This window comes from Nelumbo lutea, chromosome 3, assembly GCF_056320005.1.
Source record: "Nelumbo lutea isolate HS-2025 chromosome 3, American lotus-T2T, whole genome shotgun sequence".
NCBI lineage: Eukaryota > Viridiplantae > Streptophyta > Magnoliopsida > Proteales > Nelumbonaceae > Nelumbo > Nelumbo lutea.
The window spans coordinates 37,092,314-37,119,874 of record NC_142686.1 but is presented as its reverse complement, the minus strand read 5'-3'; the positions used below and the strand labels follow the sequence as shown (position 1 = coordinate 37,119,874).

The following is a 27,561-nucleotide window of genomic DNA, read 5'->3' as shown; positions in this document are numbered from 1 at the left end:
ATTAAACTATATTACTTAATTTCATAAATAAAGTGATAGTTATCAAATATATATAAAAATATTATATTTTCTTTAATTAATTAATAATTATCTATTAATTAAATAAAATAATACTTAATTAATAATTCTATGTGCTCCATGGGCCAAAGACACCTTGGCTACCCATTTTACCAAAAAAAAAAACATTTTGCCTCAAATTATAATTTTTAGCTTTTTTATTTATGAAAGATGAAAAACTAAATAAAATATAAATTAGACCTATATATATTCTATATATTTCGAAATATATAGTTAGACTGACTAGTCAGACTCTCGTTAAACCATGTGTGTGTATACTTATATGACGTGGCATGGTCTGACCCATTCGACTTGAATCATCGAACTTGTGACAACAATTTAAAGGCAACAATGATTAGGTCTCTAGGTTAATTTTGAAAACATTGATCCCAACCACTCCATCTAAAGATTGAGGATCATTCACTACGATAATCTAATAATCTTTACTTGCAAATTCAAGGTATGAAGACTAGACCTGTTCATGGGCCGGGTAGCCCCAACGGGCCGACCTGGCCCGACCTGATCTAAGTTGGGTTTGGAAAGGATTTCAGGCCTGCAAGCTCGAACTTGGGCCTAAAACATTGGGCCCAACCTTTTTTGAGTCAGGCTCAGGCTTTCTCAAAAAAGCCTGGCCTAAACCCGAGCCCGAGCCTGGCTTAATAATGTATTTATATAATAAAAATAATTTTATTTAATAAATATATAATACTTTTTTCTTTATTATTCTTCTATTTTTTCAAGTAATAGTGAGATTTTTCATTATTTTTTTATAGGTTTTGAGGACTTTTAATATAAATAAAATAGTTTTTAATTGAATAAGAAAAGAAAAAAATATATTTTCCAACTTTCTGGCTTGCTTGGGCTCAGACCTAGGCTTCGAGCTTTATATGAGGGTTGGGCTCGGGCTCAGACCAACGCATATTCTGTTAATATAAAGGCAAAGCCCGACTCGTGAACAGGTCTAATGAAGACATTAGTTGAATATATAACTAGAGAATCAACAACTCTCAACTCTAAGCAAACATTAGTTGAATACATTGTCACAAGCAAAGATAGTTAAGGGCATTCAAATTCAGCCACTAAATATAATGAATAAGCAATTTATTTGGTTTGGATATTAATATGTTATTATATATTGTTATACATCCTAATATTATAAATTTATAAATATTGATATACATTATTATAAATATTCATATTAATATGTTATTGTTATAAATATTATTAGCTTCCAAACTGTCTACCTAAAACCAAACCAAATCGAATTGGCTATGACATCATTTCCTATTAGTATCAGTTTGGTTAGGTTCTCATTTTTAACAAATCAAAGAATGAATGCCCTAGAAGAGTTATGGTTATATATTTTTTATTAAATCACTACTAAAAGTATTAAATAATTAAAAATTAAGAAATATAATTAAATATTTTAAATTGATTAATAAAAAATAAAATTCAACACAAATAATAAAATTAAGAAAATTTTAAATTGATTACTAAAACATTTAAATTTTAAATTGATACAATAAAATATAATAATATTATAACTAATTAATAATAGTAATTTTTATGTTTCTTAAAAACTTTAAACATTAATAAAATTATAAATATATCACAATTTCCAATTAAAAATTTATATTTATAACACAATTTTAATTTATATATATATATATATATTTGAAAAAAAATGTATAAATAATAAAAATAAAATTTAAAATATCATTTAATTTTAAATTAATATATATTAGTTGATAAAAATTAAAATCCATTTTATATCAATTTAAATTAATTAATAAAATTATTAAGTATTAATTAATACAATTAAATAAACTTAAAATTTAGAATGCCACTTATAATTATTTAATAAAATTTGCTTTCACAATAGAACTTTATAACTAATAAAATTTAAATTTAAAATCAAATTTAAGCATAACTTAATATCAACTCTATTTAAAAAATGGTTACATTAATAAAATATATAAGATTAATTAATAAAAACTTTTATTGTTAAAACAATCTTCCCGCCTATCCCTCTTGATACAAATCGGATTTCCCGCCCCCACTACTCTCTACCCGCACTCTACCCGTCTTGAATTGCAGCCACACATCACAATCTCGTATCGTGAGATGTGCGGCTACAGTGTATTGTGGGTAGGATGCGGGTAGAGAGTTAGTAGGAAATCTGGGGTATGATATGCAAGGAAAATAGAAACGCTTCAGTTTCAGAGGTTCGGTCCTCAAGTCGCAACCTCTCGGCCGCCTTCTCTCTTCTCAAACCACCACCGTGCATTGTCCACGACTCCACGATTCATGCTGCCAACACCAAAGTAACCCACCACCGTGTTGCTAATGCCATGGACTGCTCCTACTACCAAAGCAACACCACCGCCGCAGTCTTTTATAGAGGTATTTACTTCTGATCTCCCTCTTTGGTTGTTGGTTAACTTTGAATCCATTCCCTGTTCTTTGATTCTCTACTAAAATTCTTTAGAAATCTTTGGATTCTTGGATTCAGCTTGTTATTTCCATTTGCAGACATAAAAACAAACTTTCTAATTTGTGGTGAATTCATCCGACTAAAGCTTGAGTAGCTCATTATGGCTTTCTTTAAGATTCTCTTCTCCCCATTTCTAGTTTTGGATTTGGCCAACAATTTTCAAGAACTAATTTTATAGATGAAGTTGTTATTCTGAGATGGAGGCCTCTCAGGCATCTTTGAACGTGGAAAGAGGTGTTCGGATTCAGGTTCCATTGGTAAGTTCTTTCCATTCACTTTTGGTCATTCGACATTTTTATCCAGCCCATGCGTTTTTCGAGAAACCCATATTGAATTATTGGTGAATTTACTGTGTTTGATCGCATCTTTAGAATATGATGAATAGGGAATCCGTATGTGGGGTTTAGAGGATGGAATATGGAATCCTTTTTCAGTTCGGAGATGGATAGGTTGGATATCGGATTTATTGGTTTTTTTGAAGACGGATATATTCAAGTCTCTTGCTTTAGAGAGGAAATAGATCGGTTCTCTTATTTGGTTGGGGAGTAATAAAACTTGGCGTTTAGGCGAGTGATCTCAACTTTTGCTTCGCTTAGAGTTGGTTTTAGGTACAGTTTTAATCTTCTGAGTGCTTAAGCCCTTAAAACTTTTGCTCCGCTAGACAGACTAGAGAACCGTTTCCCTACTCGGCTGCCTTTAACAAAACTCCTGTTTATTTATCCCTTTGTACATTGATTTTTAGAGTTCCATGCAAACTAATTTTTGCCGGATTCAAGTATTTTGAGTTATGATTATAGTCATTTTTGTGATTTTGTTTGTTTTCTTTCTTCCTGGGGTGGTTCAGATCCAATGAAGACCATTGTTATGAAGAGGGTTTGGAATAAGGCAAAGCATGCATGGTAGGAAGTACAAGAAAACTGAAAGGTCATCTTTCAAATTGTGAGTTCAAGAAAATTGGAACATATCATATTTTTCCTCTTTTCATTCTCACTTTATTTTTTTTTTCATTTGGAACATATTTTAGTATTTTATTAATATTTTGAATTGTTGAACTTATATTTGCAATTCTTGGTGGTGGTATTGTTTGGTTCAATTGCTGATATTGTTGGGAAATATATAGCATTTAGGGCTTTTGGTCAGTAAGTAAGAAAAGTTATCCATCCTTGAAGTTTTGATTTTAAGAGTTTGTTTTGTTTTTGTTTGGTTCGATTGCAGGCACATGGGAGCTCTTTCACACAATTGCATTTCTTATTTAATTTTCTATTTTTGTATGGATTTTTTACTAGAATTAAGCAGAACCTGCCAAAATACGAAGTTAAGAAATGCAAGAAAAGAAAACTCTTCTTATACAATTAATCTATACATCCACTATATTTTATTTTCTGAAAGTTATATTTTTTTTGTCATCATAAAAGGATCAGTTATCTTGATAATTTCACTCCTTGGCAACATACTACTTTCTGTTGCTTTTAGGGTCAAACTTGGTTCTAGATGTAAATGATAGCCCTCGAGAACCTATGCTTGTGGATATTAATCAAAACCTAATGTAAATTTCATCTTAGTCTCAAAAGGTGTAGCGGCTAATGTGGATTGAAGATGGAGAGAGAAGGATTCTATTGTAGAACATGATCATAGCAACCAAATGGGTAGTTCTCTCCCTCTCTCACTCACTACAAGAAAAAACGGTCACAGCCGGCCGTCTTTGAGATCGCCGCTATAGGGACATCTAAGGCGGCGGGTTTTCAAAGACCGCCGCCTACATTCGTTTTAAAAAAAAGGCGCGGCGGTTTTAATGTACATTCGGCGGATTTTTCGTGAACCGGAATTAAACCGGGTTAATCTTATAATGGACCGACGTGGAGAAACTTATGGAGGAAAAATTTTCTTTCTCCTGCGCGCTTTCTCCCGCGCACGAATTCCTCTTCCTGTTCGACCAAAAAAGAACAAGTTCTGTTCTCTGTTTGTCCATAGAGAACCTTGCTAAGAAATTTACAAGACATAAGTTATTCTTATTCTTCATGAGCAAGGCAGAAATTCTCTTCCAGCAGATAAATGTTGAAGAATAAGACAAGTTATTCTTGCGATGAAGTAAAGTTGAAGTTCCAAAAATGGAGGAGAAAAGAGGCGGAAAAGTTATTTAGGGTTTTACGTTATAGTGAGAGTGAAAGGTCTCCTGCTGCAACGGACCAGATTTCTTCCGAGAGTGCAGACAAGTTATTCTTCACGAGCAAGAAAGTTGGGAAGAAAATCTAGGGTTGTGCGATTTTCTGGACTACCTCTGTTCGTTCGAGCTAGGGTTCCCCTTTGTGCTTGAGAACGGGGAAATTTCTGGGCGCTATCCAAGCAAGCACCGACCTCTGTTCGTTCGAGCAAGAGAAGAAAAGGTAACCTTCTAACCCTCCTTTTAATAATTTGCTGCTGAAGAACAAGCTGACCATCTAGTCATTGACTATTATCAATTTCAAGTTAAGTTAGAGTTCCAAGTTAAGTAACTTTGTATGGATGGACATTAGTATCTTTGTATTCTTGACTGTGGTAGCTAGCTAGAGACTCTCAGGTCACTGTAATATGAATGTATATATATTGCCAGAGAGAGGCATGTGCTATGGAGGTATGTATCAAATCTGAGATTTTAGAAATGTGCAGACTGCCTCTCTCTCTCTATTCTTTAGTAGGCATTACAGGCTTAATAATAAAATGCCAAGAACAGTACTGGGTCATTTTTCCTCTAGAAGCCAAGCATTTGCTCCCTTCATATATTTATATTAGTATAGATAGAGACTGTAATTAATCTGTAACTATCATACATTATCCCTCTTCTTGGAAGAACAAGATTCACATATTTAAAACACTAAATCTCAAGAAAAGAGGGGGGAATAGACCATTTTTATATGAGTGATCATAAAAAAATTCTGTGTGGACAAGAATAATATAGAAATTGATGTAATTGATGCTGCAACAAGTGTGCATGCAAATCCTTTTGAAGACAAGAGCCATCCTTATAGAATCAAGTCATTTTCTTCTATATGCCTTATGAGTTGGCACCCTGATAAGCATTGCCAAAATAACCAGAAAATTTTCCACAAGTTAATTAGAAACTATTTTATATGCCAAGATCTCTTGCTCTTATATGACTTGTTTCAACAGTGAAGCATCAAGATCTTTTTCTCTATAGATAGGATCGGCTATCCATCATGATCTTAAGTGGCTCCCCGTGCAAGATGGTGAAATTTCACTCTAGTTAGTTCTCAGTTTAAATGAAGCTAACTTGTGCTAATAAATTAGCACCGTCCAAAAAAGGTATCAAGGTGTATTTAGTCTGACTACTTTAGTTTTTTCATAGTTATCCCACTTTGGGAGAAGGCTCAGCCTTATCTTAGCTTGTAAAGTGGTTATCTAGAATATCTTTCTATTTCATCTGCATTTCTGTTGTCTGAAACATAGTGATCAACTTTCCGCTGGCAGATAGTTTAGCCAAGCAATGGGTACATAGAACACATATGTTTTGGGCTCAAATGTTGTAGTGATTTGGGATAGCTTCTACCGCTGGTTCCTTTCACAACTTATTGTTGTCCCTTTCAGTCCATATTGTCCTTGGCCATGAAAGAAACTAACCATTAGCCAACCGGGATTGTCTTTCAAACCTCTTTAGCCAATCTTGACAAGCCTTTAATCTCCCAGAGCCATAGTAAGTCCTTTACTGATGATGGCATGGTCCAGCTCAAACCCACCGTAGAGAGATAATGATTCCACAACTCTGCAGCAACTAGTCAGTGGAGGAAATACATCACAATCAATATAATAGGAATATACAGACATCATACAGTAATTTTACTGATAAATTTAAATAGTGAGATGGGAAACATGAAAGTTTGAATGCTTAACAAGCTAAATGACTGGAGTGGCAGTCTGAATAATGGCATTATGAAACATTCCACTGCAACAGAACATAATACAGAGGCTACTTAGCTTTAAAACAAAGGGATGGTCATAGGACTAAGCCTCGGCTGTTCTTGTGGGAAGGTTCCATCAAGGTTCTTTTAAAATCTGGAAAGTAGAATTTAGGTGTCCTATGCAGTAACACACTCCTTGTCCTTGGGTGGATGGTTTTTGAGTTTCGTGTAATGTGAATCACAGTGATCAACTCATAGTGTAGCCTTAAACAATTTGTCATCACAGCTAAATAGATTTTCAATGCATCAGAAAATAGGCCCATCATCCCAATAAGTTAATAGAGAGCAGCATAGTTTATGACAATGGAAGCAACTAGTGTTTTTTTTTTCTTTTTTATTGTTAATTAGTTTGTCCATCATAGAGTATCTGTCATGTACCAATAACCCAATTCTTTAACCTGTTCTACCATCTCTTGGATGACCTGGCCAGTAAAGCATCTACCCATCCAAATTAACAATAAAATATCAATAGCCAAGAAAGTACCCAAAAAGTATTATGAACCTAAATGAAGGGTCCTAGCATTTCAAAGTTTAGTCCATATACCAATTTAAAAATCTTTTGTCTCTAACACCCGGCTAAAAACAAGAGAGAAAGAAGAAGTGGAAAAACAAAAAAACTTGGGTGGTGTGACCTGTTGGGGCAATTAGCCTGGGTGGAGGAGCAAGTAGTTCAGTAAAGTATGTAAGTTCAAGTAAGATATTATTTTGCCTAATGGAAATGACACTAATCTGAATTTGTAAACTTGTGTCTTTCATTGCAGGTTTCTGAACTGAAGGGGGAAGATGTAGTTTGCATGATAAAGAAATCTGCTATTATTGATACATTCTAAATCTGCCAACCCATTGAACACTGGTTGTTGGTTAACCATCTGGTATTAGTGATTTTCTATGCTAACCATTGGAACTAACCTGTATATGATACTTATCCTTCCTGAATTGTGATCAGGTTTACTTATTTCGAAAATCTGGTATCTACAAGTGCAACATGGCTCGAAAACCTGCAGTTGTTACCCAAGTTGTGGACAGTATGACTGATAACCTGAGAACAACTTGTGCTGAGGCTACTGATATTGCAAATGCCGTATTGGATGGCATATCCCAAGTGGGAAAATTAATTGTTTCTTCATCAAACCGGAAAAAGATAGCTGGTTGAGGCTTTTGAGCTCCAAATGTTGTGCCTTTGTTCAAAACTTTTTAAATTAATAATGCAAATCAAGCGGCATTTAATGTCAAGAATCAAAACAAGTCTCAAGCATCAAAAGCTATTATAATTTGTGCCACTGCTGTTATCTTAAGTAAGTTCTTGAGGTTACAATGTTTTTTAATTTTAATATATGATTAGGGAGGGTATCTGGTTTATATGGTGATGGGTTTACCAGATGAGTGTTCTTCATATCAATTCTTTCTACTTATCTGGTTAAAATATATGTTCAACCACCTAATTTTTATATGAATGAATAGACCAAAACATAGTCTGAAAGAAGATCAATCTTCCTGAACTTTTCTCTAGTTTTTTTTTTTTTTTTTTTGTATCAAGTCCATCAGCAAGGGGATCCTCTTAGGTTGTTGATATCTTCTAGTTATTTATAAAATTTCATTACTTCTTGATCTCTTGCTCTCCAATAAGGATGTGCTTTTCATGATCTTTTTTTTTGTGGTTAACCTTGTTTAATAATTATGTGTCCTAAAATATTTTCTTCAAGGAAGTTTATCTTGTTTAATATGTGGGTTCTCTTTTGCAGGCTAATTCACATTACTTTGCCATTATCGAGCAGGTATCTTTGAAGAGCTTTTCAATCTGGTTTTTTAACGGCTATTGTTTCAACATTCATTACATGACCATTTCAAGTGGCCAAGCTATGGATTTTTTAAATTTAGTTTAATGTTATATCCATTGTTAGATCAGTGAACACTTAAGTGATGTTTCAGATTTTTCAGAATTTTTGTTTGATCTGTTTTCTTAAGGGTATAGTGGGACCGTATTTTGGACTTCTGTGATCCCAAGAAGCATGTTTACATCTTTGATAAGATACTAAAACTGAATGCTTAAAGTTATGTCTATGAATCATCTTCTTTTTTCTTTCTTTCTTTCATTTATTTATTTTTTTATGAATAACAGAATTTTATTAATATGTAAAGAATCCTAGCTGTCCAAAAGAGATGGCAGGGAAGGTACAAAGACAGCTACCACAGAAATTTGTACAAAAATATAACTGCCTACACTTGAACCCTTGGCTCAGGCATTTCCCAAATGATCCCTTGACAATTGACTCCAGCTCTTGCTAAACTATCAACAAGGAAATTATGTTGGCTTCATTAAATATTGTTAAATCTACAAATTCGAAAGAACTCTAAGAATTAATGTTTTCAATCATTCGACATTAGTGGGAAGTGAGAACCTTCCATCTTTTCACAATACCCCTTTTGAATTCTAGGGGGATAGTGGGTTTTCTGTTTATTGCTAAACTATCAACAAGGAAATTATGTTGGCTTCATTAAATATTGTTAAATCTACAAATTCGAAAGAACTCTAAGAATTAATGTTTTCAATCATTCGACATTAGTGGGAAGTGAGAACCTTCCATCTTTTCACAATACCCCTTTTGAATTCTAGGGGGATAGTGGGTTTTCTGTTTAATACTTGACAAAAATGGGGAAGGAAGAATACTAAAACATAGGACCCAAATTCCTTGTGGTTCATTTGCTGTTCTATCTGCATCACCATCTTTCTGAGAGCTGCAGTTCCTGACAGCTGAAGTTAGGCAGCTGTTGTTGCTACTACAGCTGCAGCAGTAGTAGCAGCTGTTGTTGACAGCTGCAGTAGCAGTGGCTGCTGCCGTTACAGTAACTCCAAGCTTTGCTTCTGAGTTTGATATGGCTGCAGCAACTACCATTGAAGATGCAACAACAGCTGCTGTTGCGGCAGCAGCAGTAGCCACAAGAACATGTTTTACAAATTTTGCTAGGGAAGTGTCCTTAGCGGAAGCAGTAGATAGCTCAGACTCTGATGTATAAGATGGTCCAGTCCCTACCCCTACATCCAATGGACGACTAACACCCAAACCCTCCAAACACTTGGGATGTTCCACATGTACGCCAGGACTAGCTTTTGATTGTATACCATGACAAGGCAGAGGTGGAAAATTCTGACCAGGACTGATATCAGTTTGATCCTTATTTCTGGTTCCATTCTTTCTCTTTTTCTTTCCTTCTTTGTTATCCTTCTTCTTCTTGGCCTCAATTGCCAAGGGATCTAGCTACTCAGTATCAATTTCAGAGAATAGGTTGGGGGTGCAACAACACCACTTTCTAGCAAAACATCATGAAGCTTCAGAGAATAGGTTGGGGGTGCCAAGGGAATGAACCACAATGAAGAATACTAAAACATATTTAATTTGAAATGCTATGAAGATAAATGAAGCCAAAGTTTCTCTTTGTGAATGTTTTCCTTATTCATATGCATTTTCTGATTTTGAAAGGGAAAGTGATTTTAAACATTTTCTAAGTTAAGGGATTATAACATACATTGGGGCCTAGAAGAATCTCAGTGATCAGTAGCTAGCAGACAAGCTTTGCAAGTCCCATTAACATTTTGTTTTTATTCTTTAGGAAGATAATAAGTAATAGTAATGGAACAATTTTTAGTTTAATCAGATCCTTAGGGAGTTCTTAGGGATTTCCCTGTGCCTATTGGGCCTGGAAACATTGCTCTACTACATTTTTGTCTCTACACTCCCTCCTCCATTCCAGAAGGACCTAGAGTTCCCTTGTTACCGCCTACTGCCATCAGAGTTGAATTTTATGACACCTCTACTAGGCAGAGTGAAAGATTAGTGCTGCTAGGATGGTGGAAGGTTTGGGTCATGAAGGATGTGAAATAAGTGCTGATTTGTTTTAATGCAGTTAAGAACCCCATACCATGTGATCATCCATGTGCCTATCCAAGAGAATGTGATGGCTAGGAGGCTATTTGTAAATTATCAAATGGTAGCCATGTTCAATTGATCAGGAAAAAAGGGTGAAGAAAAATGTAGTAGTGAATCTATTTGGGTCAAACTGTTTTTGAATATTCTGTAATTTAGCTATTTGAAGAAAAATAAAAGCTATTTGATGTTATTTTTAATTTTTACTGTTTTTTCCTTTTCTTCCCCCCCCCCTCCCCTTTTGAAGTAGGACAGAATTCATTTTGCTGAGATCAAATAGTTGGGATTAAGGCTGAGTTGAGTTGAGATATTTTCTTTTTCTTTGATTGCAGGCAATGCAGAGCTGTACTGCAAAAGTTGGTGTACCTTTTGTAATGGGAACTACAGGTGGGGACAGGGAAAGATTGTATAAGACTGGAAGACTCAAATGTTTATGCTATAATCTCTCCATAGATGGGAAAAAGAGGTTTTTATATTCCTTTTTACGTCTTTTGTTTTTAGTATAATTGGGAATTTTTTTTTAATTAATATAATTGGGAATGTTTTATAGCTTGATTGTTCTTATTTCCAATAAAATCCACTGTGGTCGGTTTTTTCTTAGGTTGTATATGGAGATTATGGCTGAACAATTTCCTGGAGCCTTTTCAGGTTATTCTTTACAAGTATGGTCTTCTCTTTCTGGATTAATTATATACCTTCTGGTGTTTGATTTTATACGTGGATCTTCAAAAGTGTTCCTGATTAAAACTATTAAATGATACCTTGTCCATGATGAACACACAGAATCCTACAGGGAATCTATTAAAAAGGATCTTCTGAGAAGTTATATGCCAAGAATATTGAGAATGTAAAGAGGCTTCATAATCTGCTAAGAGACTCCACCAATGTTGCTGTGGTTGTTGAGAGGCCTAGTTGAATTGTTGGAGATGTATGCAGCAGGAGAAGATATTTGCATGGTGCATGAGGAGAGGAGTGGTGGAGAAGAAAATTAGAAATGTAGAGGAGAAAATAGGGAAGTCAAACCTGATTACATTATTAGGAATTGGAGTAGCTTTAGGGGGGGGGGTTAGGAGGTATAGGAGTTGTCCCTTTCATGAGACCCATTAGAGGGAGGAACATGAAGAGGGGGCTTAGTTGTCCCTTTCATGAGACCCATTAGAGGGAAGAACATGAAGAGGGGGCTTAGTGAGGTAGTGCGTAGAGTTTGGATCAAGATTCCCCTCACCCTGAAGAGGAGGTCCAAATAAAAGAGACCTGATCACTAAATGTTCAGGGTCTTTTTATGGGAGGTGACAAGTTTACGATGTCTATGTTTACAACTTCAAATATGAATATTTTGTTTGGTGACAAGAGTTGTTTATGACGTATGATAAAATAAGGAGGCTACATTAACTAGATTTGGCAAGGGTGGAGGTGGACAAGGTGTCTGACGTAAAATTTAGATAAAGGGTTGAAGTTTCTGATACAATAACAAGGAATAGGATAGGAATTTGATGGGCTTAACTGAACTGAACTGAACTGAACTACATTTTGATGGGTTGGTTACAGCAACATATCGTGGACATGGGCCAGTCTAGACTTTTAACTTTGGACTGGACATACAAGTATTGTCCAAAACAACATGCAGCCAACACGACAGTGGTCTTCTATTTGAACCATCCCAAATTCCGAATGGCCCACCTCATTTCTCTGACTGCCGAAAATACTATAGGTTCAGTTTGCTGGTTGCATTGATAATTTCATTTGCATTAGAATAAATGGATGATAATCCTAATAGGCCATTTAGATTTTGATTTATTTTTGCTTTCATGTTTGACTTTATCATGCTTGTTTGGGAGAGTCAAATAGTAGTAAAATGACGCAGTTTCCATCTTATACAGAAGAGAATGGACGTAGGAATGCTCTACTCAATTTTTCAAGGATGATTTAACACTCAATTCAACATGTCCCATTCTATGCATGTAATTCATTTTCTAAATTGTTTATTAGTTGCATTTTTTTTTGAATTGTCATCAGCTAATTTTGATCTTATAAATAATTTAAATTGACATTCTTTTGCAGCTCAAGTGTCAAATATCCAAGTTGGCCAAAGTCAGCCCTTACAAAGTGAGAAAACAATATTCTTTTAAAGATTCACTTCATTTTACCTGATCTTGTATTTTGAGCATTGACCAATTTTTTACTGAAACATAATCCATTCTCTAACAATTTATATGGTATGATTTGCAGGTTCAACCATCATGTTAAATGGATTTTCATTGGGAGACATGTTACATTATCCTGGAATTTGGATTATTATTTTTTAATTTGTTGTACTTTTTATACATCAATTGGATATTGTATTTAAACAATTTGCTTTGAATATTATAATAATAAATAATTCAGGTACCACAAAAATGCTGCACTTAAGTGGGTATATGCATTTTTTTTGAAGAAAATAGGTATATGCCGACGGTCATGTCCGCCGGCTTAGCTATCAACATGACCAAAAGATGTTAGAATTAACCTAGTATAAAAAAAAAATATCTAACCCGGCGGTCATGAAACCGCTGGTTTAGCCATAACACAAGGCGGCGGCCATTTAGCATATAAGCCGGTGGTTCAAACCGCCACCTAAGAACATGAAGGAGTTTGATAGAAATCTAAGGCGGTGGTCTTTCGGTATCTAAGTCGGTGGTCTAAACCGCCAGCGGCTTGGTGTGATTGCCGCTTTAGAGCAATTTGAATTGGCCACTTAAGGCGGCAGTCTTTTGCATCAAAGCTGACAGTCTTGACCTAAGCCGGCAGAGGTTTAGGGGGCAGACTGAAGACCGTTGCCATAGAACAAAGTCGGCAATATCGACTTAGATCGATTTTCTTGTAGTGTCTCTCTCTCTCTCTCTCTCTTTCTATATCTATCTCCCCCACTATATGGAAAGGCTTCATGATCTTAAGAGTCCATGTAAACATATCAACTTTCTTAAGTACTAGGGTTGCTATTTCTATGGACATTGGCCATGGGGCTATGATTGCCTTATTTTTAGGACCTATTGGTGTTTAGGGTTCACACCTCAAGTATGAAGTTAGGATTGTGCAACAAATGATCTTTTAGATTGCCTTTACATATCAAATTATTCTATTTTTTCCATTTGAAATACTAAATTGTTTGCACCTTGATTGTTGAAATGCAAGCATTGGTTGAAATAAATACTACCATGAATTCGAATGACTTCCTTTTCTAAGTTTTAATATTGCTTTTGGCTGGTACCTCATGCTTTGTACCAACCCAAGAACAAGTAATTGTTATTTGTTTGTAGTGGAAGATTGTGGCAACCATTATGGATGTATGTTGCAAACTAGGTGTTTATATTACTTTAATTTGTAGAATTGTCCTTCAGATTAAGGGCTAATAGTGACAAAAACAATTTTCTCTATATTATATAATAGTGACATATTTTAAAAATTCTGTCACTATACATTATATATAGTGACGGAAATTTTGTCACAATTATATTTTTAATATGTTAATAGTGACAAAAATAATCATCACTATATTATTTAATAGTGACATTTTAAAAATTCCATCACTATATATAAATATATAGTGACGGACAATCCGTTACAATTTGTTTTCCATTAGATAATAGTGACAAAAGTGATTGTCACCATATTTTACAATAGTGACAGATATTAAAAACTTCATCACTATACATGATGAACATTTAATTTTTAGTAACGAGCACAAGATGTTTGTCACTAAAACATATTGAAACAATGACAAGCATATTTGTCACTATAAATAAATTTTAGTGGCGGACACAATATTCGTTACTAAAGTAAAACGAAATGGTGATGAATTAAATCGTCACTAAAGGTTATACATTAGTGGCGGATTTTTAAATTCGTCACCATATGTTATAGTGACGCCGCCTATAGTGACGAACATAATTTCGTTGACTGTTCGTCACTATAGACCTTTTAGTGATGGATTTTTTTTTATCTATAGTGACGGTTTTTGTTCGTCACTGAAACTTAATTTTCTTGTAGTGTTTTCTTGTTCTTGAGCTTCTAAGATATATAATACAATTTCTAATTTTAGAAATGTGAGTAGAAATGATTTTTAAAGCATCTTGTACACATAAATTTAAGATTTGTCACAACTAATTGAGATTTTAAAATATTTATTATTGAATCATTTTTATTAGCATTATCAAAACTAATAAAAAAAATTTCTTTTCAATTTCATAAGTATGTAAAGTAATATACTAGGAGCAATTGTTTGGCCACTATGTGGCCATTCAAATCTTGTAAAACTTAATTTTTTTATTTTTTTGTAAAAGCCAATTTTTTTCAATAAAATGCCTTGTAACACAAATATAACTAATATTATATTTTGAAGTCCAATAAGTGAAGTTTTAGAATTAAGAATTGACAAAGTAGAAATTAAATTTTGTTTATATGAATACATTTTTTTTAAAGCATTTGCTCCAATTGTATTTCTAGAAATTTTTTAAATTTGGAATTTAATGATTATTGTAAATATCTTTCTAGCCTAGGGTCTAAAGTTAATAAAACGGTTATTCAACATGTACAACATACTTAGCTAATTCTTCTCTTATTTTTCTTGGGAATATTCAAAATTACCAAAACCCATGTCCAATTTGTGTTTGACTTTGATTATATTTATTTTTTAGATGATTAGCATATATGTCTATACAAATGGCCAATACCACGCTTGATGCTATAACTAAAATCACTTTTACATTTTCATACAAGCAACTATTTTTCCTTGCTTTGAAGAGTTTTTATGGTAAACATATCCGAGATTGGGTTGGTTTTTTTTCTTTTCACTTAGACCCCTAGTAGCAGTACTAGGGGTGATTCCGACAGAAACATCAGCTATAGAACCATAGCACCCATATTGATATTGATGCTATCGTATTGTGACTATACATCTTCGAAAGCCCACACATGTTGGGAAAGGGATTTTAAGTGGAGCCAAGCATTTTAAAAAATTTGTAGTATTAAAACCCTAAAAAATGAAAATTAATTGTAAATTACCTTGTTCGCGATTCAGAATCTAAACTTGATTTCAACTGATGAAGCTTCTAAGCCTCCCAAACCACAAATTAATATACTTGACTTAGCCTTTTTCTTGTGGATAAAGTTGAGAATTAGGAATAGGGAACAAGAGATTAATAGAGTCTAAGAGAGAGAGAGAATATCAAAGAGTATATGAGTATACGAGAGTATGGGAATTGGTGTAATAAGAATGAAGGAGTATAAGGGTATTTATTAGAGTTGTTGGGTGGAATATTTTGGTTTTTCATAAAGTTAATGATCACTGAAAAAATACCCATCAAACTAGCTAATATATAATTGCTAGGGGGCATTATTGTTATTTTTCCTCGCCCAGTCAAAATACACAATTACCTCCCCTGTTTACTACTCCTTGGGGGGGGGGGTATTTACGTAAACGACTATATTCTTAGTGGGCTGGCTTTGTCAATGGGCCATGCCGGGCCTGGCCACGGGCTATTCTAGCATAGCCCACATTCCTTATGGGCTTTCCAAATGGGGCACCGAAAGCTTCCACGTGAACGTCGGGAAAAGGAGTGAAAGGGAAGCTCTCTCACTATCAATCCCAATTCCCCAACGAGCATCCATCCATACTTGTAGTGCTAGACGCCTTAGAAACAGGCCAAAAATGGCTTCTAATTGAACGGCTTTGATTTCTAGAACCCATTTCTTGGGACAAAAGGCAGTCCATGGAATAGACGGTCTAGATTTGATAATACGTTTCTTCTAATGCGGAGTATTATATCTGATGTACCCTCACTGTTTGGATGCCCTATGGTATATATACAATGTTATGGGGTTATCCCCAGAGAGAGTAACACAAGGCACGAGAAGGAAGGAGCTCGGCTTGATTCTTCTGTGGACGCACAGACACTCGCATCAACCTATCTTCATTCTTTCTTCTTCGTCCCTGCGTTCAAGCGGAGGATGCCAGGCCCCGTTGTGGAAGGGGAGGAGCAACTCGCCTCCCTCAAGGACCAGCAACAGAAGAAAGTTGAGGCGGTAATACATACGTTGCGCCTAAAAGCCATAAATATGCTCGTATTCCTGTTTCGCATTTGCTTTTGTTTGTTTATTTCGTCGTTTCTCCATTTCCCTTGTTTGGCAGAAAGACGAGCCCATCGTCGAGGATGTTAAAGACGATGAGGAGGAAGATGACGACGATGACGATGACGACGATGATGAGAAGGAAGATGGTCCCGAAGGTACACTTCCTTGCCCTCCCCACCTAATTGTTTATTTGGGGTTTTAGTTTTCAATATTATTCATCTTTACTCTTTTTATTACTTTTTTCAGTTTTTTCTGATTCTAGGGTTTCTCATCTTACGTCTTTTTAGATTTGCTTGTCCTAACCCTAATGTGAACTGTCTCTGTTTGAGGGTTTTGTCTGTTAATCTCCGTTTCTCTGTTTTCTCTGTACTCTCTCTATGTTTAAATGTGTCTGTTGCCATGCCCGTGAGATTGCTATTCATTACTTGAGATCGAAGTTTTCTTTTGTCGATGAATCAAATGATGGCCTAGTAGTAGAGATTCTCCTCTGCCGAATTTTACTTTGTACGTCAAGGTTTTTTTTTTTATTTTAATTTTTATTTTAGGTTATAATGCTATTAGGAATTAGGATTGGGATTAATGTGTTTCAGGATTAGAGTTCTGAGGATGCTGTTCCAGTTATTGGATTGGCTAACAACATGTTTAAGCGCTAGTTGAGAGAACTAACTTTTTGATTAAAACTATAAACTGAGTGGACATTGTTTCACACTATTTCTTCTTGGTGATAATGGACTCATCTTTTTTCTCTTCATTGTTGCATTTAGCATTCTTGGTGTACATTTGAGTTCCACTACCGACCTCTTGTATTCACCTAATAGTTTAATTTAATTTGATTCAATACACGATTGCTAGTATTTCCTTGCTTATTTTATCTTTCCATTTGCAGTTCACTTCCCACCTTCCTAAGTGAAGTTTGTCTTCTTTTTTGTTGGGTTATTTCTATTTCATTGGTGGTATTCTTTGGATGTCAATAAGTACAAGGGAATGTGATGGGTTGAATACAAGGTTTTAAAAGGCTAAAGGTGTAGTTGCTGCATAAGCCACGAAAAAAAAAGATTAATTAAAGTTTATAAGTAATAAAGAGAATATATGATAAACTAAGAATTATTTTATAGAATAGTTTATAAAAGAACTAATTCTAGGCTTTTAGCATTCAACTAAATAGTAACCAATCAACTAACAACCATCACTTCTCAAATGAATCCTCAGATCTCTCATATACCCATTGCTGTTTCTTGATTTCCATTATAAGTGGGTCACCTTGGTATGATTTTTCCTGGTGAATCCTGGAGGGTTGCAATCAAAAGCATACCCCTTATCTATTACTTGCAAATGCTCTTTCCACCACTAATAGGCTAAAGTATCTGAAATCCTTAACTTTTCCTTGACATGATATTAGTTCATGCCTCTTGTGAATCAATGAGAATGTGGAATTCATGTCCCTGCCAAAAATAGAAAAAAAATTGATAAACAACTTACCATTTTTAGGAGCTTGATGTGATTTGAATCATTTGATCCGAGGATACCAGGATGGTTCTTGAAATTTTAACACAAATTTTAACTGCATTATTGCCTGTTTTTGTTCTATCCCCCTCTTCTTCTATGAACTGCAAAGTGGCTTTTATCAGTTACCTACAAGGACACAGATATATGCCTCCTGAGCCCTGACAATTAATGAAAGTTCTAATTTCAAAAGGTTATTGATAACTCAATTTTCTGAAAAATTTATAGATTTCTGATTGAACTCCTTTTGATCTATATATAAGAAATCTGTATTGACAGTGAGGCTGAAGCTCATTTATGGGTTTTCAACTCTTGTTCAATAAAATCATATAACAATCTTTGTTTTTTGGCCCTGAAGCCTGAAATGCTAATTCCCAAGAATGGCCGGGCTTAAGTTTGAGGCTAACTGAGCCATGATTGCTTGATTGGGTAGTTCTTAATTCTCCAAGAAGATTTAATGACTATGTATCACCTGGAGGAAATTTTATCCATCTATGCTACTTATTTTGGCTTTAACTACGTGTACTTTGATGACCTTGATGGTGCTAATTTTTCTATGGAGATATTTTGCTCAATTCTTGTTTTCCTTCAAAAAAATAAGATGAAATAAAATTGTCCTTATGAATCGAATAGAACTTTTGTTCTGTTGTCAAAGTTGTAATACTTGAACTCTTACTGCAGAACGGTTTGCTGCATTATCATCTCTGAACACGTGTAGTAACCATCCTTGTCTTTTTGCTCTGTGTGTGTGTATGTTGAATTGTTGATGCTGGTCTCTGTAAAGAATTCATGATGTCTGTTCTTCAAGGATGACTCTATTCTATAGCCTTTTGTTTTTACTCTATTTGTTCTTTCTATCTCTAATCTTTTAATGGTTCAATTTCTTATCTTGAACTGTTATTGATAGGAGAGCAAGGTGCAGGTGCGAATGAGAGCTCAAAACAAAGCAGAAGTGAGAAAAAGAGCCGTAAGGCAATGTTGAAGCTAGGAATGAAACCTGTTACAGGTGTTACCAGGGTTACCATCAAGAGAACAAAGAATGTGAGTCCTTGTCAAGCATTTTGTTGTCATTTAGACTATGAGATTTGATGTCTAATTAGCAGTACTTTTTTATTTGGTGGAGCCCTTCAGATTCTGTTTGTTGTCTCAAAACCTGATGTGTTCAAGAGCCCCAATTCTGAGACCTACGTAATATTCGGAGAGGCAAAGATCGAGGATTTGAGTTCTCAGCTGCAGACACAGGCTGCCCAACAGTTCAGGATGCCAGACATGGGGTCAGTGATGGCCAAACCAGACGTAGCTGCAGTTGCAGGTGCTGCACAGGCTGACGAAGAAGAGGAGGAGGTTGATGAGACTGGCGTGGAGCCTCGAGACATTGATTTGGTGATGACACAGGCTGGAGTTTCAAGGAGCAAGGCTGTTAAGGCTCTCAAGACTCATAATGGAGATATAGTGAGTGCTATTATGGAACTCACTACCTAGAGGTAGGTCTGGTGGCGGATTCATTGATAGTCTTCATCTTTCATCTATTGATATAAGATTTTGAACATGAACATAACTACTCAATTTATTATTATTATTATTATCTTTTCATCTAGAGTTATTTTCATCTTTCAACCATTATAGTAGGTTGGTACGTGGGTGGTTTTTTTTTATAGTAGTCGGTCACTTGTGAAGGTGCAAGCAAACTCACCCTTGACTTTGAAACAAATCTTTTTGGAAAGTGTTTTCCCTCCTTTATGTGACAGAGTGGTATCATGACATCAATCCCGCCTGCTTGCTGCCTTGCTATGTAACGTCAACGAGCAATCCAGTTGTACATTGGGAACATCTACCCACAGTGATGTGTGGGTAGGAGTAGGAGGTTCGAACACAACATCTACATATGGTTGTCCATAAAAAACCGATCCGAGTTGAATAAATCGCGCTTTAAAATCTGGTTTGTTTTTCTTAAAAAAAATCTAAGGATAGATTTCATTTTTAGTTAACCTATCAAAAAAACCGGTGGTTAATTAAACTGATCGGTATATATATATATATAGTTTTTATATTATAATTTATTATTATTTTTTATTTCATTTCCTTTCCCCTCTGTCAATCGGTCCTACATGCCCAAGCTGCCAAGCCCAAATAATACACCATAATTTGACCAAGACCAAATGAATCGATTGGCTTTTTCCTATTGTTTCTGAAAGAAGCCAAGGCCAAGCTCAAAATCCCTAGATCTAGGATTTTTCCTATTGCTGATCCGTCGTGTTGGCAATCCTTCGTCAGTCTCTTAGATCTGTGATCTCTCTTTGTTTTTCGATGCTCCCCAATCATGCCCATCTCAGTCTCTCAATCTCTCTACTCTCACTTTCTCAAATCTCTATCGCCTCTTTATTCTTCGAATTTGTGACTTTTGGTACGTGGCGACTGGTCTCTGATGTAGTGAACGTCTGAATGCTTGGTTGAATGCAGAGGATTAGGTGTGCAACTCAACTGCACTGCGCACTGTGCATTAAACAGCCCGACAGGCGGCAGTGGTAGGTGGTAGCTCCTTCCAACTCCTGAACGTCCAATTTCTAATATATTGGCCTGGTGCTGGTGGAACGTATACAGATAGTCTCTCTTTTAATCTCTCTCTCAAATGATGAAAACCTCCACATTTTGAAAGATTTTTTATTTTTTGAATTACAAATGACAATCAATGGCAATTGGCAATTGGCAACATACAAGTTTGAGATGTGAGGCTGTAGGGTTTTGTGGCCCTGTTAGTAGTAAATCCGTCTATAGACAGTTATTACCCACTACAACTTTGCTACCAGTAGCAGGGTTGCCAGTTGTTTAAGCTGTGGCCGCACATTCAGAATATCTCACGTAATTGCGTATTACCATTCATGGGGAGATGTGCCCAATGCATAGTGTCCTCTGGATAGATGTGGGTAGGATTCATGTTAGCAGGAGATCTGAATTGTCATTGATGTGTGGATCATGGTTCTTAAAAACGAATCGGAAACAGAACCGGTCAGGGGATCTCAACGGTTCGACCCTTGACGTTATAAATAAATTAAAAATAAAAAATATTTATAAATAATAAAATAACATAAAATTAAATAAAAACAGAAAAAATACAGAAAATAAAACTATCTAAATAAAAAATAATACGGTACAAAACACAGAAAATATAAAAATAAAATACAGACAAATTCCAAAAAATACAGAAAAAACATAAAAAATAAAAAAATTACAGAAATATAACAGAAAATTTCAAAAATACAGAAAAAAAACTCTAGAAAGTATGGATGCATGAATAAAACAAAGTCATCTCCATATGCTGATAAAAATAGGAATGAGTTCACCTCTTGAGAAGTTGGGATTTGTAAGGCAAGGAGCTCTTCCATGCTGAGATCATCTACGCTGAAATTGAATCAAGAACTAGCCCAATCATCATCATCACGAAGCCTTTTACTCGCTAGAGAAATCAGAATATCAAAAGAAAAAGAAAAAAAAAAATTATAACAGAGCATCACCAAAAACAACATACCATTTCTACTTGCATTTGGAGTTCCATCTTTAGACTAGAATGTTAAATCCTAAAATGTAAAAATCCTTACCTAAAATCAAGATTCCTAGGGATAGATTCCCCTGGCATCAAAATAAAAGGGGAGAAATAGGAGCATTCACTCTAGAATGTTAATGGTGGTGTGACAATGGGCTTGGGCTTGGTCGCAGGCCAGTTGCCGCTGCAAGTGCTGCTCCAACTTGCATAATCGCAATGTCCAATGGTGGTGTTACTGCCAATGCAAACTCCCCGCCCGTCGTTGCAAACTTGCCGGACATCTGCTACAAGTTCTGGCCGCCACAACTCTTACCCTGCAAGTGCTGGTTGCCGCAACTCTAAATACTGTAAACTCGCCATCTCCGGTCATCGTTAATCGCCGTTGGACGCTGGAGGTGCTGGCCGCCGCAGCCCGCAGGTGGTCGATTGGGTGTGAGGGTTGAGAGGAGGGAACTCGGGAAGGGTTAGAACAAAAATGGGTTCTAGTCCTAAAGCTGAAGGGACTAATTCGAACTGGGTTGGGGATATAGAAGGTAATGTTTTTTTTGTTTATTTTATTTAAAACATTAAAAATAAAAACTAGTAACCCGCGAATCACTGCCCGGGTCAAACAGTTTAGCGGTCCGACCACCCGAGTCAGTGGTTTTTTGATATTTTCAATTGTTTTTAATATAACCGGTCTCGGGGGCTGATCAGTTACCGGTTTTCCGGTCTGGTTTTGAAAACCATGGTTTTGATCTCTTACTTACAAGAACTCAAGTCTGCCCACACGTAGGGGTAAGCATTATTCGGTTAAAACCAAAACATTGAATCAAAAATTTCAATTTTGATTTTATTGGTTCGGCCTTTTCTGTTTTTAATCAAAACGGTTTGATTAATTCAATTCGTTTTTAATTTTTTAGTTTATTTTTTAAAATTTTAATTTATTCAATTCAATTTTTAACCGAATAAACAGAATTCTCACCCCACATCACATTGTAAATATTTTAATATTACTATTTATGTCTATCTAATTAACAGCTGTAGTGTGGTGTGGATAGGTATAGTAACATTCATATGGGTACGAGAACTGGATTGCCTCGTTGAAGGGAAGGGGCCTTGATTGCGCTTATGAACGGAGTTACTTTCCAGTAACATTCATACAGTAACATTCACATTGTAAATATTTTACGCATTATTAATTTCCCAATACAGCCTTAAAATTCCAACGTGACTTACCACATTCTCACTCAATTAAAATATCCCTATAAACATTGACATGGTGTTTGGAAGTGTGGGCATTTTTTGGGACCGATTTTCATGAAAAAACGTTAATGCTTTTAAGACCAATTTTTCATAAAAAAAATCGCTTCTGCCACGTAGGCAATGAGTAATATACTATGCTGTTTGGTAAGGTGATTTTCATCACCGTTTTTCATGTGTGTTGACAGGTAAGCACCACATAGGAAATACATCAGTCAACCGTTGGGGGAAATGGTTCACTGATGCATGAAATGCCAAATTATCGGTGGGGTCCCGATTTTCGATGCATACCCGATTTTTTAATAATCGGCTGAACCAAACAATGAGATACATGGGCGTTTGTTGAAACGCCTATGTGGATCCGACATGACACCATTTTTTTTGAAAAACGGCCACGATTCCAAACATCCCCTGAGTTTTTAACAAAAAGGAGATAGTCCTTAAAATAAGGAATGCCAAATGCAGTCTTAGGTGGCATTTGATAAATCTGAAAATTCATATCTGAAAAGTTAAAAAGATATTAAAAGTGTTTGAAATATGAAAAGAGGCATAATTGATTTTTTACTTTTTAGAGGATCTGAATCCATAAGTTTATTTGTGTTGGATCAACTCTTTACCATCTAAAATTTACTGATTTTACTATTTTACCCCTAGAGCATTTTATTTGAAAATGTTGAGTTCAATTTACATTATCTCATAAAAAATATTTTTCAACCTTAAAATAATATTGAAACGATACAAATAAAAAACAATAAATTATTAATCATTAATTAATAAATGAAACAATTAAAATTTTAAAATTATTAATGACTATAAAAATATTAAAATAATTAATAATTAATAATTTTTACAAATAAAAATTAAAATAATTTTTAAAGATTAATAAAATAATTAAAAATTACTACTTATTAAAAATATTTAATAAATAATAAATAACATAAATAAATTTAATAATAAATAAATAATGTTTAATAAAAATAAAATAATAAAATAATTAATAATTAATAAAAATTGCGATGGAAGATAGAGAGAGAGGGGGGAGGCAAGAGAGAAGACAGGGGAAGAGAGCCGCCGTTGCAACTTGTAGCGGTGGTGGTGGTGATGGGAAGACGGGAGGGAGGGAGAGAGAGAGAGAGAGAGAGAGAGAGCGAGAGTGAGAGTGGAAAGATAGGGGGAGAGAGAGAGAGAGCCGTCGCTACAAGTTGTAGCGGCGGTGGCGGAAGATAGGGCGAAGAGAGGGAGATTGAGAGAGCAAGTGAACTATTGTGGCAGTGGCGGAAGACAGGGCGGAGAGAGAGCGAGGGCGAGAGAGAAGAACCATCGCCACTGGAGAGAGAGAGAGAGAGAGAGAGAGAGAGAGAGAGAGAGAGAGAGAGAGAGAGAGAGAGAGAGTGCAGTGGTGGTGGTGGCGATGGAGCTTCGTTTAGTTCACAGTGATTGCTTGATTGGATTTACATGAAAGGACAAAAATATGTAATATTAAAATTTCTTTAAGAGTATTTATGTCTTTTATGCACCACTGAATTAGGTCTGTCCACCTCTAAGAAATTAAGATCTGAAATCCAATTTGAGATTTGTAATAAGAGGTAATAACAAACAAAGCAAGGTGTTTGAAAAACAAACTTTTCGGAACTTGACATCTAAAGAGTGCAATCAAACGGCACCTTATCTAAGACCCTGTTTGGTTTGTGGGAATAGGTGTCTAGAATAGGGATCGGAATGGGCTATTCCAGTTCTAACTATTTGGTTGGGTGGAACCGGAATCCCATTCCCATTCCTGCTGGAATGGCACTCCCCCATTTGAGAGAATGGCCATTCCCTGCCCCGCCCTTGGGAATGAAGTCCCATTCCTGGTGGTTTTAATTCACATTCCCATTCCTGTCTGAGCCAAATAGACTATGGGAATGGACCATTCCGATTCCAATTTCGAAGGATTTCAATTTCGATTCCAATTCTGACCATGAACCAAACGGGCCCTATGGATTTTGATTTGGACTTTAATTTTTAGACTACATTTGTAAAATGCTTGGGGTGATCATTAAAAACCAAAAATACCGAGAAACCAAACCAGATCAATGGAATCAAACTGAATAATCTGGTTAGCCGAACTGGTTGGTTCATTATTTTAGAAAAACTGAAGGTAAAGGTTTGGTTTTGGTTAACCAATAGAAAAATCAGTGATTAATTGAACCAAATAATATATAATATATTATATTCGATTTTCCAAAAACTAGTGGTATCCCTTCAGTTAAAAAAGTTCCACCTTTCGGTTAACTGAACCATGAGCATGCCTATAAAAAGCCCATTTGAGAGAGCTTATGCAATGATTGAGCTAAGTCACGTATGAGAAGCTACCTAAAAGCTAGGATAGGTTTAACAGAAAGTCAAATTTTGGGCCCAAAGCTTAATTTTTGTTTCACAGATTGTTATTGAATAGGGCTTCATGACTTTGTGACTTTCTTGTCTCATACAACACCAGAAGTCACTGTGTGAAGCCCTCCTAAGCGGGCACAAAGGCCTGTATGAACTGCAACTTAGGTAGTTAAAAATGTAGAAGAAAAATGCTTCTTGATATTTATGAAGCTTTAATATGACCCCACTAGAAAAAAAAAAAAAAAAAATTCATGGCTACACTACGGATGGCAATTTCTATGTTGGGAGATAAAATACCTTAGCCATTATGTCGGGTAGTGAAAAGATGTTTTTTTTCCAAAAATATAGTTGTTTTTGAAACCATTAAAATTATGTTTTTTAAAATAAAAACAAATTTTCATTCTTCCAAACAATTGAGAACAAAAAACACATACAAAAACAATAACATGCTTTGTGTTCTTGTTCTGAGAAACAATCTGTTTTCAAATAAAATGATTCTGGTTTATTGTTAGAATTGGTAATGAGAAAAAAATTCCCATTGGAAAGCGTACCCATTTCATATCAAGTTTGAAACCATATGCCACTATGTTCATCTGCATCTATCCCATATTTTGTAATAAATTTTATAGGAAAAATTTCAGATCAGTACCATGAACTTTAGGGGTTGTGTAACTCAATCCCTGAACTTCGTAATGTGTCTAATAGGTCCTACCATTAATAGTTTGTCGTTATCTGTATCACGTGTTGACATGTGTCACTTAAAACTTTTAAAATATCAAAACTACCATTGTAAAAAGACATTGTTCATTGTCTTTACTTTGAGATTTGAAGAGCTGTGCCAATGCTATGGCGGAGCCAAAAACAGATTTGAACGAACCAACAACTAGGAGTGAACATTTGGTTTGTTCAGTTCAAAACCGAATCGAAAAAACTGAAATTTTTACAACTGATTTATCATAGGCTAAAACTGAACCAAAAATGAAATTGGTTGAAATCGATCAAATCGAACCAAAATTTTATTCTGTTATTTTGGTTAAAAACCGAAATAGAAATCCACCCCAATCAAAATAAATAATCTCTGAAGATGGTTGCAGGTTGCAACCTCTCTCGTTCATGGTCTGTCCGCAGTCTTCACTCTTCACTCTAAGACGATTAAGACTTAGGAGACTTGGATTCTTTGAAAGTTTGAGAGATTGAGGTTTGGAGCGTTTGAGGAAGAGAAGAATAAGACGAAAAGGAAAGGGTTAGAGTTTAGAGAGTATAGACTAGACTCTTAGAGAGTAGACTCTATGGACTAGACTCTAGAGAGTAGAGATTGGCGTGCTCAGGAAGAAAAGGTCTCTATAGACTAGACTCTAGTGGGTAGAGACTGACGTGCTTAAGAAGAAAAGGAAAGCTTGTAAAGGTTTTTTTTTCTTAATCTTTTTAGTTTTCCCTTTTTAGTTAAACTTTATAATGACATTTAAGTTTCTTTGTATTGGGTTGAGCAGCTTCCACTTTCCATTAAGTCCTATGCGGGGTATGCATCGCTCTACGTATCAACTATCAACAATATTAAAAAAATTATATAATTTTAAAAATAAATTGGTTTTTCGGTTAATCAATTTGTGAACCATGATAAGTGAAACCGAAAACCGAAATATAAAAAAACCGATTTTGGCAACCGAAACCGAATCAAAAACTAATTAAACCGAACCAATTAAGCCAAAACCAGAATTTCAATTTGGTTCTTCGGTTTTAACCAAATTCTGCTCACCCCTACCAACAATGGCGCTGGGAACTGACCAAGTTCTTGCAACAACTGAAACCGCGATTGCTATGATTTTCTGTACATTCTTTATTCTTTTTAATTTTTTTTGTAGCTGATGAAAATTTCCTATATATTCTAAAATCCATCTTGGTAGTTGCTGCAACCTTCCTATCTCTACCAGGATGCAAAGGGAAATGATATCGATTTTAGCATTTACAAGGGGAAGTTTCTGTTGATTGTTAATGTTGCATCACAATGGTGTATGACTAAGTTTCTTCTTTGCTTATTTTGGAATTTATTCTTTGGATTTGATTTCATTAACCACAGATTCAACGTCAATAACCGGTAATCTATCATTTCAGAAACCGGAAAACAAGATTGCTTGAAATCAAAATTTAAATGAAAAGAGTTTTGTTTAAATTGGTTTATGTGAAAGTGGCAGATAAAAAAAATAAAATGACACCTGATGGATAGTTTTGACATTTCCAAAATTAACTAACGGGCTATTAAACACATTCTGACGAGGAAATTTCTCAATTTTATACGTCGGGCAATTTCTACGGTGCAGAGAAAGTATTGTACTTGATGAGCTTTATGCAATGAGAAACAGACGTGAA

The 27,561-nt window shown here is 35.2% G+C and overlaps 2 protein-coding genes and 1 long non-coding RNA gene across 12 annotated transcripts; 2 read left to right on the top strand and 1 right to left on the bottom strand.

Moving 5' to 3' along the window:
- Positions 1 to 2,278: 2,278 nt before the first annotated feature.
- On the top strand, positions 2,279 to 12,824 carry LOC148864277 (4-hydroxy-tetrahydrodipicolinate reductase 2, chloroplastic-like). Of its 10 annotated transcripts, none has more exons than XM_088974815.1 (8): positions 2,279 to 2,460; positions 2,590 to 2,808; positions 3,396 to 3,490; positions 8,247 to 8,279; positions 10,760 to 10,893; positions 11,029 to 11,075; positions 12,489 to 12,533; positions 12,657 to 12,824. In XM_088974815.1, exons 5-8 carry the CDS (start codon positions 10,763 to 10,765, stop codon positions 12,731 to 12,733), a joined length of 300 nt encoding a protein of 99 aa, XP_088830941.1. In that variant the 5' UTR covers positions 2,279 to 2,460; positions 2,590 to 2,808; positions 3,396 to 3,490; positions 8,247 to 8,279; positions 10,760 to 10,762; the 3' UTR covers positions 12,734 to 12,824. The 10 variants fall into 10 exon arrangements, with proteins under 10 accessions (XP_088830941.1, XP_088830946.1, XP_088830943.1 ...); XM_088974820.1 differs by having other exon boundaries at positions 11,029 to 11,089; XM_088974817.1 differs by lacking the exons at positions 2,279 to 2,460; positions 2,590 to 2,808; positions 3,396 to 3,490 and adding exons at positions 4,329 to 4,935; positions 7,266 to 7,376; positions 7,451 to 7,799 and having other exon boundaries at positions 11,029 to 11,089.
- Positions 12,825 to 16,075: 3,251 nt separating this feature from the next.
- On the top strand, positions 16,076 to 19,635 carry LOC148864276 (nascent polypeptide-associated complex subunit alpha-like protein 2). The gene is made up of 4 exons (XM_088974810.1): positions 16,076 to 16,487; positions 16,594 to 16,690; positions 18,946 to 19,079; positions 19,170 to 19,635. The coding sequence occupies exons 1-4, from the start codon at positions 16,215 to 16,217 to the stop codon at positions 19,518 to 19,520; spliced, it is 855 nt and encodes a 284-aa protein (XP_088830936.1). The 5' UTR covers positions 16,076 to 16,214; the 3' UTR covers positions 19,521 to 19,635.
- Positions 19,636 to 20,689: 1,054 nt separating this feature from the next.
- LOC148864275 (uncharacterized) lies at positions 20,690 to 22,050 on the bottom strand. Its single transcript, XR_016109077.1, has 3 exons — positions 21,635 to 22,050; positions 21,380 to 21,492; positions 20,690 to 20,948 (listed from the first exon to the last, which is right to left on the bottom strand). It is a non-coding gene; the product is annotated as an uncharacterized LOC148864275 (long non-coding RNA).
- Positions 22,051 to 27,561: the final 5,511 nt, after the last annotated feature.